Below are 17140 nucleotides of genomic sequence, written 5' to 3'. Positions count from 1 at the left end.
GGCGGATACTTCTGTATTTCAGCCACCTTCAGAGCTGTCCAGGGAAAGGCCTCTGGAGGGCTGGGGGGTGGCCGGGGCATTGGGCGCTGGAGGTGACTCCAGGAGGCCGCTTCCGCAGTTAGGGAGCCTGGGGGAATCCTCTCCCAAGACCATTTGCAACTCCAGAAAAGATTCCTGTGCCAGAGCCTGCTAGCTCTTCCCGGTTTGCAGCTTGGTTCCTGCGCAAACTCCGCAAACTTGGCGTCTGAGCCCCACCGAGTTCCTCTCAGTGGCCCCTAAGGACCACACCTGGGCCCCTGGGGGCCCCTGGACTCAGCCACCCAAGCAGACTGCCACACAGCTCAACGCCCCTGGTGGCGGCGGGAAGGCTGCAGCGGCTGCCTGCCCTCCCCTGAGCCCGGGTTCTGGGCTGCGCGGAAACACCCAGAGTAAACAGATTTTCCTGGGGATTTTTGAGTAAAGAGACCGGCAATGTCGGGAAGCTCTGCTTCCCAGACTGAGGGACTGGCCTACACCAAGTTGTTGCCGGCCTCCTGAATGATGGGCTGCGCAGACGACCTGGGTAGCTTAGAATGAGTGGACGACAGATCTACACCCCTGTACCCCGCGACCTTGAGGACCCCTCTCTTTCTGACCCAGCTGTCCTGCAACAGTTTCTCCACATAAGTACCGCATTGGGCACCTACACCTTAGGAGTGGTGGAGGGGACATCCAAATACAGGAGGGGGTGGCCCTTTCCTAGTGCCCCTCCAGCCCCAAGAGTTGGGGAGAGAGTGGCCACCCAGATCCCCTCTTCTTGGGGGTTCTTAGATATGGGCCTCAGGATAGTTAGAGACCAGTCGCCGCACACCGAGCCCCTCTCTGTTGCCTCCAGAAGACGACCCACCACCCTAACATTCCTTGGAGAGTAACACCCCAGGCAGTTGACGCTAAGCAACAGCCAAAGTTACTGGCATTGCAAAGTGAAGGTGCGTGGGATCAACGTGTGTGTGCAACAACAAACGGTCTGCAGGCTTTTCTTGGAGTCCTGGGAGAACACAAGCCCTGGCAGGCTTTGGGGTTCTCTTCTGTATCTGGCCCTCTCCAAGTCACTTCAGCGTACCTCACCAGGCATTCTGGGACGCCATAAAACCAGGGACAGAGACCCGGATAGCTCCTTGCCCTCCCCCTCCCTCGATCCACTCTCCTCTTTTGCGCTTTTTCTGTCTCTGTGGACGCTCAGCCAAGGGATTGCGCAAGCTTCCTGCTCCGTGTCCTTCAGGAGCCCTGAGCTGGGGCCCGGACACACAGCAGGCCAGGCACACCCTTACCCCTCCCACTTAGAATGGCATGCTCCCTGTCAGGTCTACCCACTGCGACCCCACGGGTCTCGCGGGCCCACCGGGGGCGCCCTCAGAAGGTCACATCTGGCGCAGCAGCTCCCCCAGCCGGACGCTGGAACTGAAAACCCCTGAACATGCCGGCTGCCCGGGCTCCAAGGTGCTAAACTTCACACTCCGGAGCTCCAATGGCTGCATCAGCAGGGCTTGGCTGTCAGAGACTAGGGGACGGGAATTCATGAAGGATACGTGGCTCCCTGGCCATTCCATTTTTCCTCCTCTTCTCAAGGCCCACTCACCCACCACCCTTCAGCCTCAACCTCCTTTTGGCCTTCCCCACTCCCACTCTTGAGGCCCTTTCTTGAACTCTATGAACCCCCACGAAGTGCCCTTGGGCCTCTAAGCAGAATCACACATCCCCGGTGTCCTCGCTCTGTGTCTCTGTCTGACTGTCTCTGTCTGTCTCTCTCTCTCTCTCTCTCTCTCTCTCTCTCTCTCTCTCTCTCTCTGTGTGTGTGTGTGTGTGTGTGTGTCTGTCTGTCTGTCTCTCTGTGAGTGTGTGTGTGTGTCTGTCTGTCTGTCTGTCTCTCTCTCTCTCTCTCTCTCTCTCTCTCTCTCTCTCTCTCTCTCCCTCTCTCTTTGCCCTCCCAGCCTTTCCCAGTCTGGGGGCTTGCTAGAAACTGCCCCTTCCCCGCGAATGAGTGGGCCAAGTGTAAATTAGAAGCCGTTCAGAATCCTGGGTGGGATCGGATTCAGATTCTCTTTCTGCTGAGATTCTTGAGTGCTAATGCCCGGGGCGGGGGGGGGGGGCTGTTCCTTTGTCCCTGTCCTTGCCTCTCCGCCTCTCCGTGCTCCTTGTCTCATCCAAGTCCTCAGTCTTCTCGCTCTTTCTCTCCCTACCTCGCCTTCCTAAATGCCTGGAGCCTGGCGGGGCGGGGCGGTGAGCACCAAGGGTGGGGGCGCGATCTGCCCCCGCCCCGATTCTGCCCCCTGTCGGAGACTCCCTTGTGCCTCTAGGAGCCGCCGGTCGGGCGTAGTTGGTAGCGACTGCAAAGGGCAGTGAATGCTTCTGTGGCCCCCAGCAGGGATCCCCGGGCCGTGCACACCGAGAACCGGCGGCCCAGGGTGAGGTGGGGAGGAGCCCAAGTGTCTGGCCGCGGATCAAGGTAGGACCCGTCGAGGTGCCCACTCTGGCCGCCCAGGCAGACACACCTCTCCTCCGCGGCCCCAGCTCACTTTCCCAGCTCGCAGATCCCTCCCCTGCACCTCCTCGCGCCCTCCTCCTCCCCAGCCCTCTCCCGCGCCCTCCTCCTCCCCTGCCGCCCAGGCCGGGGGCCTCCGGTAGGCCGGGCTGCGCCAATCCGAGGCGCGGCCCGCCCCCTGACGCCGAGCTGGGCCCTGCGAGGCCCCGCCCGCTGACGTCCGGGATTTGCATGAGTTCTCGTGCAGCGGCGGCCCGGGCTCAGTTGTCTGAGCGAGCGCGAGCAGAGAGTCGGCGGGCGCGGGCAGCGGCGGCAGCAGCCAGGCTGTTGAGGGGCGAGCGGAGGCGGCGGGGGCAGAGCGTGTGGCGAGGTCCCCGTGCAGGACTGCATCGGGGCGCCTGCGGGAGCCAGCTGTGTCTGCAGCCGCACCGGCCGCTCGCGTCTCGGCGCGCTCCGGCTCGGCCATGGAGCTGCCAGCTGTTGGCGAGCACGTCTTCGCGGTGGAGAGCATCGAGAAGAAGCGGATCCGCAAGGTAGGGGTGGCGCGCGGGTGGCGGCGCCGAGGCGCGGGAGCAGCGAGCGAGAGGCGCGGAGGGGGTGGGGAGGCTGAGGGCCGGAGCCGGGGATCCCGCGGAAGCTGATGGAGTGCTGTCTCTTCCCCCCCCACAGGGCAGAGTGGAGTATCTGGTGAAATGGAGAGGCTGGTCCCCCAAGTAAGTGGCGGCGGGGGCCGAGTGCCCGGGCACGGGGCCCCAAGGCCGGCGGACCCGTGTAGCTGGTGGGGTGGTGGGGGAGCGGACGGGAGGCGGGGTGGAGTGGGGTGGAGGGAGGAGGGGGTGGGGAAGTCGGTGGCAGGCACTGGGAAGCCGAGCCGCCGAGCCCGAGCCGGGCGCCCTGTGTTGTGCTCCGCTCTCCGGGAAATGCCATCACTAATTTATGCGCTAAAAGGAGCCGGAGGAGCTGGAGAGACGCGGGGCCGAGCCCGGGAGGCCGGCGGAGGGAGGGAGGGCGCAGGCACTGACTGATGTGCAGCAGAAAATGGCTCCTTTCCCCTTTCCCTCCACCGAACGGCTCCATATTGCAAAACCAAAAAAAAAAAAAAAAAAAAAAAAAAAAATTAAAAAGCGACGAAAATGCAATTGTGTGCGTCCTCCCTCCTGGTGGTGCAGGATAGGGAAGAAAAAAGGCAGAAAATGTTGAGAACTGTCACTGCAGCTCTTTCGCTGGGGAATTTTTTTCTTTAATTTGAAATGCGAAGGCACCGGATGGAGACAGGCGCAGGCACACACACACACACACACACACACACACACACACACACACTCAGAGAGAAAGAGAGGCATATTTTTGCACTGCTGAGTATTTGGGGTTTGCTTGCCAGTGACAGCGGTCTTCTGGGCCTCGAGGGGGTGCGGGGGGGCCGCTGGGCTGTGGGCTATCGGATTAGGGGTTCAATGCAGAGCGGCTGAAGCCCTAGTGGAGACTCGGGCTGGCGATAGGAGGGGACTGCGACTTTGCATTGGGGTGAGGAAAGTGGCCTTGGAACACGTCACAGTAACATGCTTAAAATTCTTGACGACTACAAAATAAACTGCTAGTTTCATTTTCCTCACCCCTCCTTTCTTCCTGCCCTTGTGTGTTTATTTTAATTTGGGGGGGTCGTGAATCAAGGACCGAGTTAGGCCCTCAGAAACCTACTGTCTACCCTCCAGATCACAGCTTTTGGTTCAGGAAGCCACACTGGGGCCTCCTATCGTTCCCCCAACCTGCCCCCTCCCGTCTTTTACACTGTAACCCTCCTCCTCTTTCACTTGCAAGATATAACACGTGGGAACCAGAGGAGAACATCTTGGATCCCCGTCTGCTGATCGCCTTCCAGAACAGGTGAGCGAGCATCCCTTAGCAGCTAGCTGCCCTGGCCCTAGGTGGGAAGAGTAAAGTGGATGACTGGTTGCAGCAATAGGAGAGGGGGAAGGAGTGGGAGGGGGCATGCAGGAGCCCCACCCCCAACAAACCCGGATGGGCAAGGCTGCGGCCTGGGCTTCTCTAACCAATGTCCTTGGCGGTTGCTGCAGCTTGGGAGTGGGGGCAGGGTAAGGCTGGGGAAGGTAGGCTTGTGTTTTGGGGAAACTGCTGCAGGAGCCTGTGTGTGGATGACCCTGGGTCTGCCTGGAAAACTCCGAGCTGTGCCCCCTCCCATGGCAACCCTGGAGCCCCACCCCCAGAGCCTAGGTGTTGCTTTCCTGCAGCCACTGCCCGATTGGCACGGGCACCTCCCGGGGCAGCTCTGAAGGAGCTGGCATTGTGAAACCGCCCCAGACGTCATGGAACTGAACTTAACCTCTTGGCGGCCGAATAAAAGTTGATGGGGCCTTATGCCCCCAACTCCCAGGGCGCTGGGGGTGTCAAGGACTAGATGCTGCCTGGAGCCTGAGCTCGCACAACCCTCACTGCTACATCTGGTGGGGCAAGTTGCTGTAACAGGTCAGGGGGGAGGTTAGCCCGAGGGCATGAGTGAGCGCTGCCTGGTGGTTGGGGGTTGCCCATCCTGCTGCAGACAGATGCCACGCTGCAGCTGCTGCAGCTGGATTCACCACTGGTGGCTGTGGCTCTCTGTTTCGGAGAGGGGAGGGGGAAGGGTGTGGAGGAAGGGAAGAGCCCTCAGAACCGCGCCACCCTGCAGTCTCTGTCCTTTTAGTTTGAAGTATTTCCTGTGTTGCTTTTGCCACTTAAACTGCAAACTTCAGATTTTGAGAGCTAGAGTTTCTTTCCGGGGACACGGGGTGTAGGACCGGGGAACCTGCCCGGACTTCACCTGGGACTTCACCACCCTGTAACCATGTCAGCGGCTGATGCCATGTTGCATAATAGGTCCCCAAAGAATTATAATCCAGGCTGTTGCAATGCTGTGCAACTTCGGAGTCAGACCCCAACGCGGCCCCAGGGCATGGCAGAGCTCCCCCCGGGTTGGCTCTGGCTTTGAGGGTGGGGGTGGCAACTCAAAAGGGTTGATGAAGAGTAGGGTCTCTGATCTGGAATCTGACAAACTCTAGAGGGGTGGCCAAATCATGGAGGGCTGGGCAGTACCTGGGACAACCGCTCACTCCTTGGGTGGCCAGACCAAGAGTAGCCAGGACGTGGTGATCAGTGCTCCCCCCTCCTGAGCTGTATTAATAATTTGGAAATCCAGGCTGAACGGATCTTGCTCTTCTAAGGAGGGAGCCCTTCTGCTAGCCACCTCAGCCCCACCCACTGGCTCATGGGAAGGGGGCGGGATTGTGCCCTGTCTGGTTCACCAGGTGGCTGAGAACCTGGCTACCCTAGCTTCAGAAGCAGTCTCCGTCCCCAACCCCTAATTGGCTTATTTGCCGCTATGTAAACAAGGGCAAAGTCCTTCCGCTTTTGATGCCTGGTCTTTTAAGAAAGAGTCCTCCCTTCTACTGGCGGCTCTCTACCTGAATCTTAATGAGGCAGTCAGCATCCACGCTTCTGACCCCCCCCCCCCGAAAGTACCACAGGAGGTCAGCACACACCTCCTAGTCACTGGGCTCCCAAACCTGCACACTGCACACTGTCTGCAGAGCATGCCAGAGGCCCAAAGCTGTGCCCAGTGCTGGCCAGTCATCTCCAAGCAGCAATCTCCTGGTCGGGAAGACAGGGTTGCAGCGTGTGGGGGGACCCCTTTGGCAGATGAAGTAGGGGTGTGACTTGGGACTTCGGGGAGGGTGCTCAACTGGCAGCACAGGCCACCTACTGCCTCCAGCCGGTCCCTTCCTCTCAGTAGCAGAGGGAAGGTGGGGTGGGGAACAGGGTGTTACAGCCGATCTCAAGGAAGACTGGGGATACTAACCTTGCGACCCTGTTGCCTCCCCAGGGAACGGCAGGAACAGCTGATGGGATATCGAAAGAGAGGGCCCAAGCCCAAACCGCTGGTGGTGCAGGTGAATACTCAGCTGATCCTGGGGTCCCAGCACAAGCCCTTCCCTGAACAGTGCGCCCAAATTGCTTAGTTCCCAGAGGGAGTGCCCCAATGGTCCTTAATTTCTTCTAGAACTCCTGGCCCCACCCCCTATGATGCAACTTCCACCCGTGGGAGCTAGACCATTCCTGGTGTTCCCGGGCATGCCACAGGGTCAACTTTTCCCCTCCTTTCTCCCCCTTAGGTACCCACCTTTGCCCGCCGCTCCAATGTCCTGACAGGGCTTCAAGACTCCTCTGCTGACAGCCGTGCCAAGCTGGAGTTGGGCACACAGGGCAAGGGCCAGGGGCACCAGTATGAGCTTAACAGCAAGAAGCACCATCAGTACCAGCCGCATAGCAAGGACAGATCCGGTAAGCCGCCGCCACCCGGGAAGAGCGGCAAGTATTACTATCAGCTGAACAGCAAAAAGCACCACCCCTACCAGCCAGACCCCAAAATGTACGACCTGCAGTACCAGGGTGGCCACAAGGAGGCACCCAGCCCCACCTGCCCAGACCTGGGCGCCAAGAGCCACCCTCCTGACAAGTGGGCCCACGGAGCTGCTGCCAAAGGCTACCTGGGGGCAGTGAAGCCGCTGGGGGGAGGGGCAGGAGCTCCAGGCAAGGGCTCAGAGAAGGGCCCCCCCAACGGCATGACACCAGCCCCCAAGGAGGCAGTGGCTGGAAACGGCATTGGGGGCAAGATGAAAATCGTCAAGAACAAGAACAAGAACGGGCGCATCGTGATCGTGATGAGCAAGTACATGGAGAACGGCATGCAGGCGGTGAAGATCAAGTCGGGCGAGGCCACCGAGGGCGAGGCGCGCTCCCCCAGCCACAAGAAGCGTGCTGCCGCCGACGAACGCCACCCCCAGGCCGACAGGACTTTTAAAAAGGCGGCGGCCGGTGGTGCGGAGGAGAAGAAAGCGGAAGTGCCCTGCAAACGCAGGGAGGAGGAGGCTCTGGTGTCCGCGGACCCTCAGCCCCAGGACCTAGGGTCCCGGAAGCTCTCCCCGACCAAGGAGGCCTTTGGTGAACAGCCGCTGCAGCTCACCACCAAGCCAGACCTGCTGGCCTGGGACCCGGCCCGGAGCTCACACCCACCCGCCCACCACCACCATCACCACCACCACCACCACCACCATCACGCGGTGGGCCTGAACCTCTCCCACGCGCGCAAGCGCTGCCTCTCTGAGACCCACGGCGAGCGCGAACCCTGCAAGAAGCGGTTGACGGCCCGCAGCATCAGCACCCCGACCTGCCTGGGGGGCAGCCCGGCCGCCGAACACCCCGCCACCGTGTCCCCCACCGCCGCGTCCCTGCCGCAGCCCGAGGTCATCCTGTTGGACTCAGACCTGGATGAGCCCATAGACTTGCGCTGCGTCAAGATGCGCAGCGATGCTGGGGAACCGCCCAGCTCTCTCCAGGTGAAGCCCGAGGCTCCAGCGGCGGCGGTGGCCGCAGTGGTGGCGCCGGCCACTGCCGCAGAGAAGCCTCCGGCCGAGGCCCAGGACGAGCCCGCGGAGCCCCTGAGCGAATTCAAGCCCTTCTTTGGGAATATAATTATCACTGACGTCACCGCGAACTGCCTCACCGTGACTTTCAAGGAGTACGTGACGGTGTAGTGGGAAGGAGTCGCACCGGTTGGGACTCAGCGCCTGCAATCTCGAAGAGGCTCCCACGGAGAAGACGCCCCAGCAGCCGTGGCCAGGGCCCGCGCTGCTCTCCCGGGATCCCGACTGAGTTGCCCCATTTCTCACAGTCTCCTTCCACTCGGTGCCTGCGGCCTTGCCGCCACCTCCCCTTCCCTATAGGAGACCCGAGCCCTCCCCGTGGACCTCCAGAACTGGCCCTGCAGCCCCGAGGCGGTCTCAAGAGTTATAGTATTATATTTTAACCGTGCTAACTTGTCAAGTGCTGACTCTACCCCGGTTTGTACGTGGTGTTATTCTTGAAATGTATTGTTTGAGCTCAGAAGGCCCGACCCCCCCCCTTCGGGCTGATATATATATATATATATTTATTTGTAGGTATTTATATATTGAAATATAAAAACCTAGATTTATGGAGTTTTCCTCTAGATCATGTTATATTCTATATCAGACAAACTATTTTCAGTTGGCCTTTTCTTCTCCCTTCATCCAGTATTTTTGATTTCATTTCCTCCTCTCCAGGAACTGCGACACCAGTAACCTTGGTATATATTTTTTGATACTTGTACACATGGGTGTGTTGTTTCTATGTGCAAAAAAAAAAAGTTTGTTAAAAGGCTAAAGAGCTCTAGAACTTGCTGCTATAGAAATGTCTGAACTATAAGCTTCCAACTATTACCTGCTTGAATGTAAATATTAAATGGAGACGTTGAAGGTTCACTGCGATGTCCGGATTAGCTCAGTTGGGAGATCGGAAGTTGGAGGAAAGAGGACGGACCTCTTCCCACCCCACTTCCGCCTAGATCACGTGGAGAAAGCCCCCCCCCCAGAGCTAAGCCTTTGGGGTCTGGTGACTCTATAGAGAGGGGTCCTCTTTGGCGACAGGGTGTGGGAATGTCGGGAGGTGTGCTGGACTGGAAGGGTGGGGTGGGGTGGGGGATGTGGCAGAGACACCCTAGTCCCCAGGGCTTTCTGGCTGGCTAAGCCCATCTAGGTGGCAGGGTTGTGGAGGAGGGGTGCAGGGGTGAGCAATTGGAGCGCCCCTCCCTTCCTGGATCCTGTTTCTCAGTCTGGTGATCCCCCCTCACCAGGCCAGGCCCCAAAGACACCGCCAGTTCCCCAGCCCTTCCTTCTGTGGGCCAGGATGCCAGTGGAGTGGCCCCCAGTCTTTAGGGCCATCCCAGCTGACACTGTCGGGCCCCGCCCCTCCAAGGAAGCAGAGGAGGCCCTTTCTCTGCCAGGCTCTCTCCCCGGAAACCACCAGGCCAAAGGCCACTGCTGGAGCAAGTGAACCGCTGCGTGGGGGGCCGGGGACCTTCCGCGGGATGGATCGGGAGGGGGTGACAGGCCGGCCGAGTCTGGTCTACCACCCTCACTTGCTTAGCTGTGTGAACTGAACTGGCTGCTCGTCCCCTTGGTGGTGACAAGGCCGAGGTGCTAGGTGTGGTGGGAGGAGGGAAGAAAGGGGTTAATGGCCCCTAGGCTAGGGGGTGCGGCTCAGCGGACCAGGAAGCCACCCGCAGCAGCGGCTTTCTGCAGACACAGCGATCTTTCTCCTGGTTCGGTGGCTAAGCAGGCCCTGGGGCCTCGGGCCTGGGATCTAGTGAGCTCCAGGTCTCTCCCGGTTTGCAAAGCCTCGGTCCGGAATTAGGACCGAGCCTAAAGTGTCCCTAGGGCGGAGGAGGACAGCATGGTTCAGTGTGTGTGTGTCGGGGTGTGGGGTGTGTGTGTGTGCGCGCTGAGGTAGCTTGAGGGGCAGAGTTGGGAAGGCTGGGGAAGAGATGGAGAGGAAGGCCGAGAGGGCGGGAGCCTGGATGCGCAGAGTGGCCAGTGTTGGCTGCAGGCCATCAGCGGCTGGGACTGGGGGAGGGGCGCGGGGCGGGGGAGGGAGGGGAGGAGGGAAGGGAACCGCTTATAAAAAAAAAAAAAAAAAGCCTTTGGGAGTTTGTAGCCCCGGCTTTTGTGAATTGTCCCTCCCACTACCCCATCCCCGGGAGCCCCCTTCAGAGTGAGTTAAACACCCCTCCCCCTCTGTGTAATGAACGCCCTTTGCCACCCTGTGAGCGGAGGAGGCTGATCTTGCTTCTGGCAACCCGCCTGCTCAGCGCTAGAATTGGGCCTGTCCTTCACTGGCGGGTGCACAAAGGCCCGTGCCAGGCAGGAACCTCAGCCCCTGCTTTTCCAGTTCATGAAAACTGAAAACTCCCGGATGCTGCGGACTCTCCTTGTCAGGTCTGCACAAGTGGTGCCTTGATAGTAAGTCTGGCCCCCTATTCTGTCAAGCCTGGGGAGAGGGGACAAAAAGGCAGAAGACAGGGAGGGACACTGGACCACTACTCTTCCGGAAAACCCTGGTCTGCAGGTATCTTGAGGCCTTGAAAGCTGGGTATGGGTGCAGGGCCTCTGGGGTGATCTGGGCAGCCCTGGAACCCCAATCAGCCCCAGTCAGAGGGTAAACGGTGAGGCAGAGGTCCACGGGAGCTGCTAAGGTGCCCAGCCTGGTTGCCAAAAGTCTCTTCTGTCCCCAAAGGGACAAGGGCTTGCATTTACTGAGTCCCCTGTATGTCCCATGTGCCACCTGAGCATCTTGACCTGTGTGTCCCCAGGAGGTCAGCTCTCTGTGACACAGATTTGAGATCTCAGTGGGCACTGCCTCCTTCTTTTGTTGGTTCTGGAAACAAACTGGCTGATCCCAGTCCTGCAGAGTGGCCTCCTAGGACTCTGCCCTCTGAGCCCTTGGCACTGGTCTTGGAAGACATGTCCCAGGCACAGAAACAGAGTTAAGAGCCCTGAAGAGTTCCCCCTCCAAGGGCACTCAGGCAGGGAGGGTATTCAGGCAGAGGGCCCAGCTCTCCTGGTACAGATGGTCTCCCACCAGCACTTTATAAGCAACAGGTCACAAATGCTTTCTCTAGGGAGAGAGTTCAAATTCAAGGGAGAAAAAGAAAGATTTGCATTCTACACACGCAAACATCTTTCATATTCTCCAGATGAACCTTTCTCATGGGGCTAAGCCTCACAGAGGCAAGAGCTGACAGTGCAAAGGGCAGGGCTATTTGTGAGCCCTCCTGTTGAAGCTGCCCACTTCCGGAAGAGCCAAGTTCATCTCCACACAGTGTTTTCTCCATCCTTGGACACCACTAGCTGGGGATGTCCCACAGATCTACCATAGAGTTCTCAGACCAAGCAAATAAAAATCTAGGGTTCTCAGTTCAATTTGCATAGCTTATGCATGTAAATACATGCAAATGAACACATGTTTTTAAGGGTTTATTTCTTTTCATGTGTGTGGGTGTTTTGCCTGCATTTGTGTATGTATACCACCTTTGTGCCTGGTGCCTGCAGAAGTCAGAAGAGGGTATCAGAACTGAAGTTACAGACAGTTGCAAGCTGCCATGTGGGTGCTGGGATCCAAACCTGGTCCTCTAGAAGAGCAGTCAGTGCTTGTAACTGCTGAGCATCCGTGTGTGTGTGTGTGTGTGTGTGTGTGTGTGTGTGTGTGTGTGTGTCTGTGTGTCTGTGTGTCTGTGTGTCTGTGTGTCTGTGTGTAATGTGGTGTATATATATAAGCATTTATAGATGTGTGTGTATATATGGGGGTTCATGTGTCTTGTAACTCAGGCTGGCTCCAACTGGTTAGCAGAGGATGAGGGTGGCCCTGAGATTTTGTTCCTTCTCTTTCTACCCCCGAATGCTGAGATCACAGTCACGTCCATCATGCTTGGTTTCAGGCAGCGCTGGAAACCAAACCCAGGGCTTCTTACATGCTGGGCAAGCGCTCTACCAACTGAGCTACATGCCAGCACTATGATGCCTACTATTTAGCATATATATGTTCCATGAGATATGAGACTCCTTCTAAAGCAAAGTGTTGCGTTATGTTAGGCGACCATGGGATTTAACTGAGTCCCCAGCACCCTCGATTTGGTCTGGAAACTGTTTCAGTCCTGAATAGTCACTGTGTCAGCCCCTCCCCACAGGGACCTGAAAACCAACCAGTCCTGTAAGGCGGTTATGACAATGACTTTGAATGTGTAGTCAACTGCCATGGAAAGGTTGCTGGGTGACGTGGGGCCCTCACCTGTGCTTGGGCTGGGAATGAGGTGGGAATTCTCTGAGCTTGTGACACATTGGAAGAACTGACACTTGGTATTTGTCAGCAAGCGTCTAGGACATTGAAGAAGACAGATGCACTTGCTGTGCCATTACTCAAAACACTTTCCCTTCCCATGCCTTTTTTCCTTCTGGTCATCTTGAAGGCTGAACCATGCAGGGATAGGATAGAGTATCTCAGGAGGCAGCCTTGAGCATTTTGGAATACCCCTACCCTATGCCAACACTCAGATCACTTTTTTTCTCAGGGAACAATTGAACACCCCATGTCAGATGCAAGGCCCCTGATTCTGGCCTGCAGCCCCGGCTTGAGAAAGTGACAATGTTTACCTCTAGACCACTGTTGTCCTAGGCCACCTCCCCTCCAAGCTGCATCCCTCAGCTCTGTCCACATTTCTGTTAGGGTGGACTGCTGATGTCATGGGAATCCTGACCCTCTTGGCTTTACCGTGAATGGCTAAGAATGGCACTGGGGCTGCGAACTTAGGAAGAGGCTCTCACAGCAAATCCTCCCTAGAACAAAGCCAGAACCTCGTGTTTTTTCTTTCTCTCTCTCTCTTTTTTTTTTTTTTTTTGAATCGGATCCTGTGATCCTATGAGAGTGCTTGCTGAGTATCTGAGGTGAAGACCCTAGAGAGGAAATTGTTATTGAAGACTGTTATTCTCCGATTCAAGTGTCTATTTCCGGTGGCCACTGGTTTAGAAATCCACCCTCCCCTGCCTGCTGCCGCTGGCCTTTTCCTTCATAGAAAACGGTAAGTTAATATTGATAGCTCTTGAACTGTGTCAGCTTCCGTCATCTCTGCAAAGTAGGTCCTATCACTGCTTTGCAAGTGGTAGTATGAAGGTTTGGTGGCTAACCTGTTCCAAGTCAAAGAGCCAGGCCGTGCAGTAAGAGTCGGGAATCTTCTACACGCCTGTCTCCCAGAGTCTGTCTGTGGGTGCTTCCCAAAGCAGGCAGATCATATAACCTCTCTGGATTATTCGAGCAGAGCACCTTCCCTCGGCACTCCTAAGACCTTTACCATTTGCTGTCCACCCTACCACCTCTGCCCACTACTCACCATCCATCAGCTGCACGTGCCAACCTACATGTATCTCTGGGCTTCACATCCCCTAGGACAGGGTTCTCAACCTTCCTGATGCTGTGACCCTTTGATACAGTTCCTCATGCTGTGGTGACCCCCAGCCATAAAATTATTTTCGCTGCTACTTCATAACTGTAATTTTGCTACTGTTAGGAATTGTCATGTAAACTTGCCTTCTGATGCTCTTAGGTGACCCCTGTGAAAGGGTCATTTGAGCCCCCACAGGTAAGGAGCCGTTCTCTGCCCCAGGGCTCTAATGCTCTTGGAGTTTTCAAGCTGCTGCAACTTATGTTCTTTGCTACTTCTCTGAGAAGGGTCTCAAATTCACTCTATAGCCAAGGGTGGCCTTAAATGTCTGTTGAATGCTGACTCTCCAGTCTCTACCTCTCAAATATTGGGATTTCAGGCATGGGCCATCACACGGGCTGGGGTGAAACGGGTTCTGAGTAAGCTCTTTCTCACACCTGAGCTACATCCCCAGCCCTTTGTATGTAGCTCTTTTTAAAAATTGTTTATTTTTAACTGTGCGTGTGCACAAACACACATGCTCCCGTGTGCATGTGTGCGTGCACAGGCACTTGAGTGTAAGTGTCTATCAAGGCTAGAGGCATTGGATCCCTTGGGGTTGGAGTTCCAGGCAATTGTGAGCTATCTCAGTTGGGAGTTGGGAATCAAACTCAGGCCCTCTGCAGGAACAACAGACGTTCTTAACGTTCTTAACGGCTAAGCCACCTCTCCAGCCCTTAATGGTCATCAACAGGGCCCTTAGAAGCTGATGTCTCACATACGTGTCTGTGTGTCAAGTTGTGCATGTCACATGTGTGTGACAGGGCCTCAGACAATGACTCCTGGACTGCTAACCATTCACAGCATCCCAATCCAAAGGTTGCCCAGGAGCCCTGGTTCAGGCAGCTCAGCTCCCCAAGGACACCAGGCCCATCTCTTCCCCACCAGGAGCCAAGCAGACATGCTGTGCTAGGCTGCTCTGGGTCCTGCCACCCCTCACTCCACCTGAGTGGTTTGTGAGGGTTTCTGGAGGCTCCAGGTAATTATGTAGTAATTGAATTTAGGGAAACAGGCCCTAAGGATAATCCTGGAGAAAGATGCAAGACGCGCTGTAGTTTAATTTCCACGCAGCAGGGCAGCCATCTCATCCTTGTGGATGTAGTTTGAACGCATGACTCAGGATGCTGGATGCCGGGCCCTACCCCCACCCCGTGCATACAAGCACGCTCACACACACACACACACACACTCGTCTGTTCTCAAGATTGGTACATTCAGGAACCATGTGCATAAGACCTGCAACCCAGGCCTCACCACGCTGCAGCTCCAAGTCTGCAAGTTCTTCTGTCTAGGTTGGGGCGGGGAGCTGCCATTAGTCATGTTGTACAATCATGAGCATGCATGTGTGTGCACACCTGTGTGTGCATTCTGGGCTGGAGGAGGGTGATAGCGCCACCACCTGTGTGGGCAGGAACGCCTCTTCCCTCACTGCCCCAGTGAGGGGCCCTTTCAAAGGCACCATATCATGGAGCTTAACGTCACCAACACCCCCGTGGGTCTCTTTCAACCTGAGCCAGGTGCCCTGTAAACCTCCCTGGATTTCCTCCCTTTCCTGTTTCATCTGAGAAATTCTTCACTAATTCCATGGTGTCTGGTTTCTCATTGTTTCTCTCTGCTTCAGACAGCCTCTTGGGGTGGGCTTTGCAAAGGTGTGTTTAATGCTCTGGGTCTTCCAAAAATGATGCTTGTCTCCACACTCCTGCTGTTGTCCGAGCCTCTGAGGAAAGGCTGTGCTGCGGTCGGGGGCAGTGTGGGCCATCCTGTCCTAAGCACAGAAGCAAACAGCTGTCCACAGTCCACAGTCAGTTGCTCTGATAATGCCAACTCAGTTCCCTAAAGCAGGCTCCAAACAGCCATGGTTGTTCGCATTCCCTTGCCATGGAGAGCTTTGAGTACTAGGAGGCCACACATAATGGTGTTTCTCCACTCTTTTAGGCTCTGTGCTGCTGTGGGTTGAGGACAAAGGAAACTGCAGCCTTTGGGAAGGAAGCCTCGGGCTCCTAAGTGTGCAGAGGACACTCTATGCCTCCTTGGAGCCTCTGGAGATGGTAGGGCTAAAAACCACAAAAAGGCTGGAGGTAGGGAGGGAAAAGCAGAGCCCCTCCTGTGAACAGCATAGAAGTGTGCGTAGCTATTTTCTGCTTTGTTTATGCTGCTCCACACCCCCCCACCTCCCACCAGAGCTGAAAAGGGCAGAGGAGGGACCCTGCCGGGTGAAGGAGACTCCAGACCAGCTGTGTTCACCTCCTCCTTCAGTGAGTCTTCCCGCCGGCTCCTCTCCTGGCACTGAAAATTATTTATGTTTGCAAATTGCTTTTGATTCACGTGAGTTATTCCTTTGGCCTGCCAACAGGTCTGGGGATGCGAATTATCTGGCTTGCAAGCTGGGAGTCCAAGGGAGACAGATGAGGATGCAGTGAAGTGGAAGTTGAAAGCCTTGGATTTGGTCTCAGCCCTGACACTGCAGAGGCCATTGTGTCCCTTGCCTGGGCCCTGGATTGCTCAGCTGCAAAACAACAGACTGAGAGGTGTGTCATTTTCCTGGCCATTGTGGTGGCTCTTACATCTCTTGGGCCTCTGACACCCAAAAAGGGCACAGCAGAGGGTACCCTTGCCTTCTGGCCATTCCCTGGCAAACCTCTACTGCTGTAGAGCCTGGAGCTGCCCAGCCCTGGGCCAGCGGGAAGGACTAGCTGGGTGGCCAGGAATGCTTCTTTTCTTTGTGTCTTGCTCAGCACTGTCCTTGATGATGTCTCGTTCTGCAGATGAAAACAAATGTCTGCAGAGGAACAGGAAGGGTGGAAAGTCCCCGAGGCTGGTCCAGGAGAGAAACACACACAAACACAGGAATAACTGTCGTATTCCCAAGCAGGCCAGAGCAAGAATGGCTTTGTGGAGGGTGGCTGAGGCCAGCTGTGCTGCTGGTGGATCAACGTCATGGTGCTGAAGCTTAGAAAGCAGAATCCATGGCGTTCCCACTCCAAGCCCCTCACTCTGCAGATGAGGAAACTGAGCCTCCCCAAAGCCCACACCAAGTTCAACTATTAATGTGCAAGAGACCATTCTCTGTGTACCAGTGTCTGTCTGGGTCCCAGTGCAGAGCACAGTTCACCCCCTCTAACACTGGCTGTTATTGACCAGACGGACTCAAAGTCCAATGTCATGGTGGGGAGTTAAGTGGTCACATGTGCCTGGAGAGAACCGTGGTCTAGATTCTCTTTTCTGGACTGTGGTTCGGGCTCTAACCTAGAGAGCAGACATGATGGTCTGGACTTCTTCCAATCTAGTGACCACCAAGTAGGGGGGAAGACCACTGTGGGGGGTCCAGTTCCTTGAGGTAGAGAGAGTCCCGCTAACCTCAGAGTCTTGAGGTGGTTGGCTTTGGCAGAAGCACGGTGTTCATCCAGCCCTTGACCAAGCGTTACTGAACCTTAATCTCGGCCTAGAGGGGACTTGGGAGTCTGTGTACCCTAAGGTGAGAAAGCATCTATGGGTGAGCCAATGACAGCTGGGTAGGGGGAGAGGGCCTGTCCCAAAGCCCATGTCCAGAGATGAGAGCCTAGCTTGTGGGACTCCGTCTCAGGCAGGTGGGATACCCACAAGGCCTTGTTGGTACCAGGTGCTTAGTAGTTCACTTTGATTCCTCTGAGGATAGAGACACAAACCAGGAGATAGTGCTTCATGAAGTGGCCAGCAGTGGGTGACCTGACGCTTGGTCTAAGTGATGCTTGCTCTTCTAT

The 17140-nt window shown here is 56.3% G+C and overlaps 1 protein-coding gene across 1 annotated transcript; it reads left to right on the top strand.

Annotated features, from left to right (window-relative positions):
- Positions 1 to 2739: 2739 nt before the first annotated feature.
- Cbx4 (chromobox 4) lies at positions 2740 to 8853 on the top strand. Its single transcript, XM_027425499.2, has 5 exons — positions 2740 to 3054; positions 3191 to 3234; positions 4340 to 4405; positions 6396 to 6462; positions 6685 to 8853. Exons 1-5 carry the CDS (start codon positions 2986 to 2988, stop codon positions 8104 to 8106), a joined length of 1668 nt encoding a protein of 555 aa, XP_027281300.1. The 5' UTR covers positions 2740 to 2985; the 3' UTR covers positions 8107 to 8853.
- Positions 8854 to 17140: the final 8287 nt, after the last annotated feature.

Source organism: Cricetulus griseus, chromosome 7 (assembly GCF_003668045.3).
Source record: "Cricetulus griseus strain 17A/GY chromosome 7, alternate assembly CriGri-PICRH-1.0, whole genome shotgun sequence".
Lineage (NCBI taxonomy): Eukaryota > Metazoa > Chordata > Mammalia > Rodentia > Cricetidae > Cricetulus > Cricetulus griseus.
This window is presented reverse-complemented; position numbering and strand designations above follow the sequence as displayed.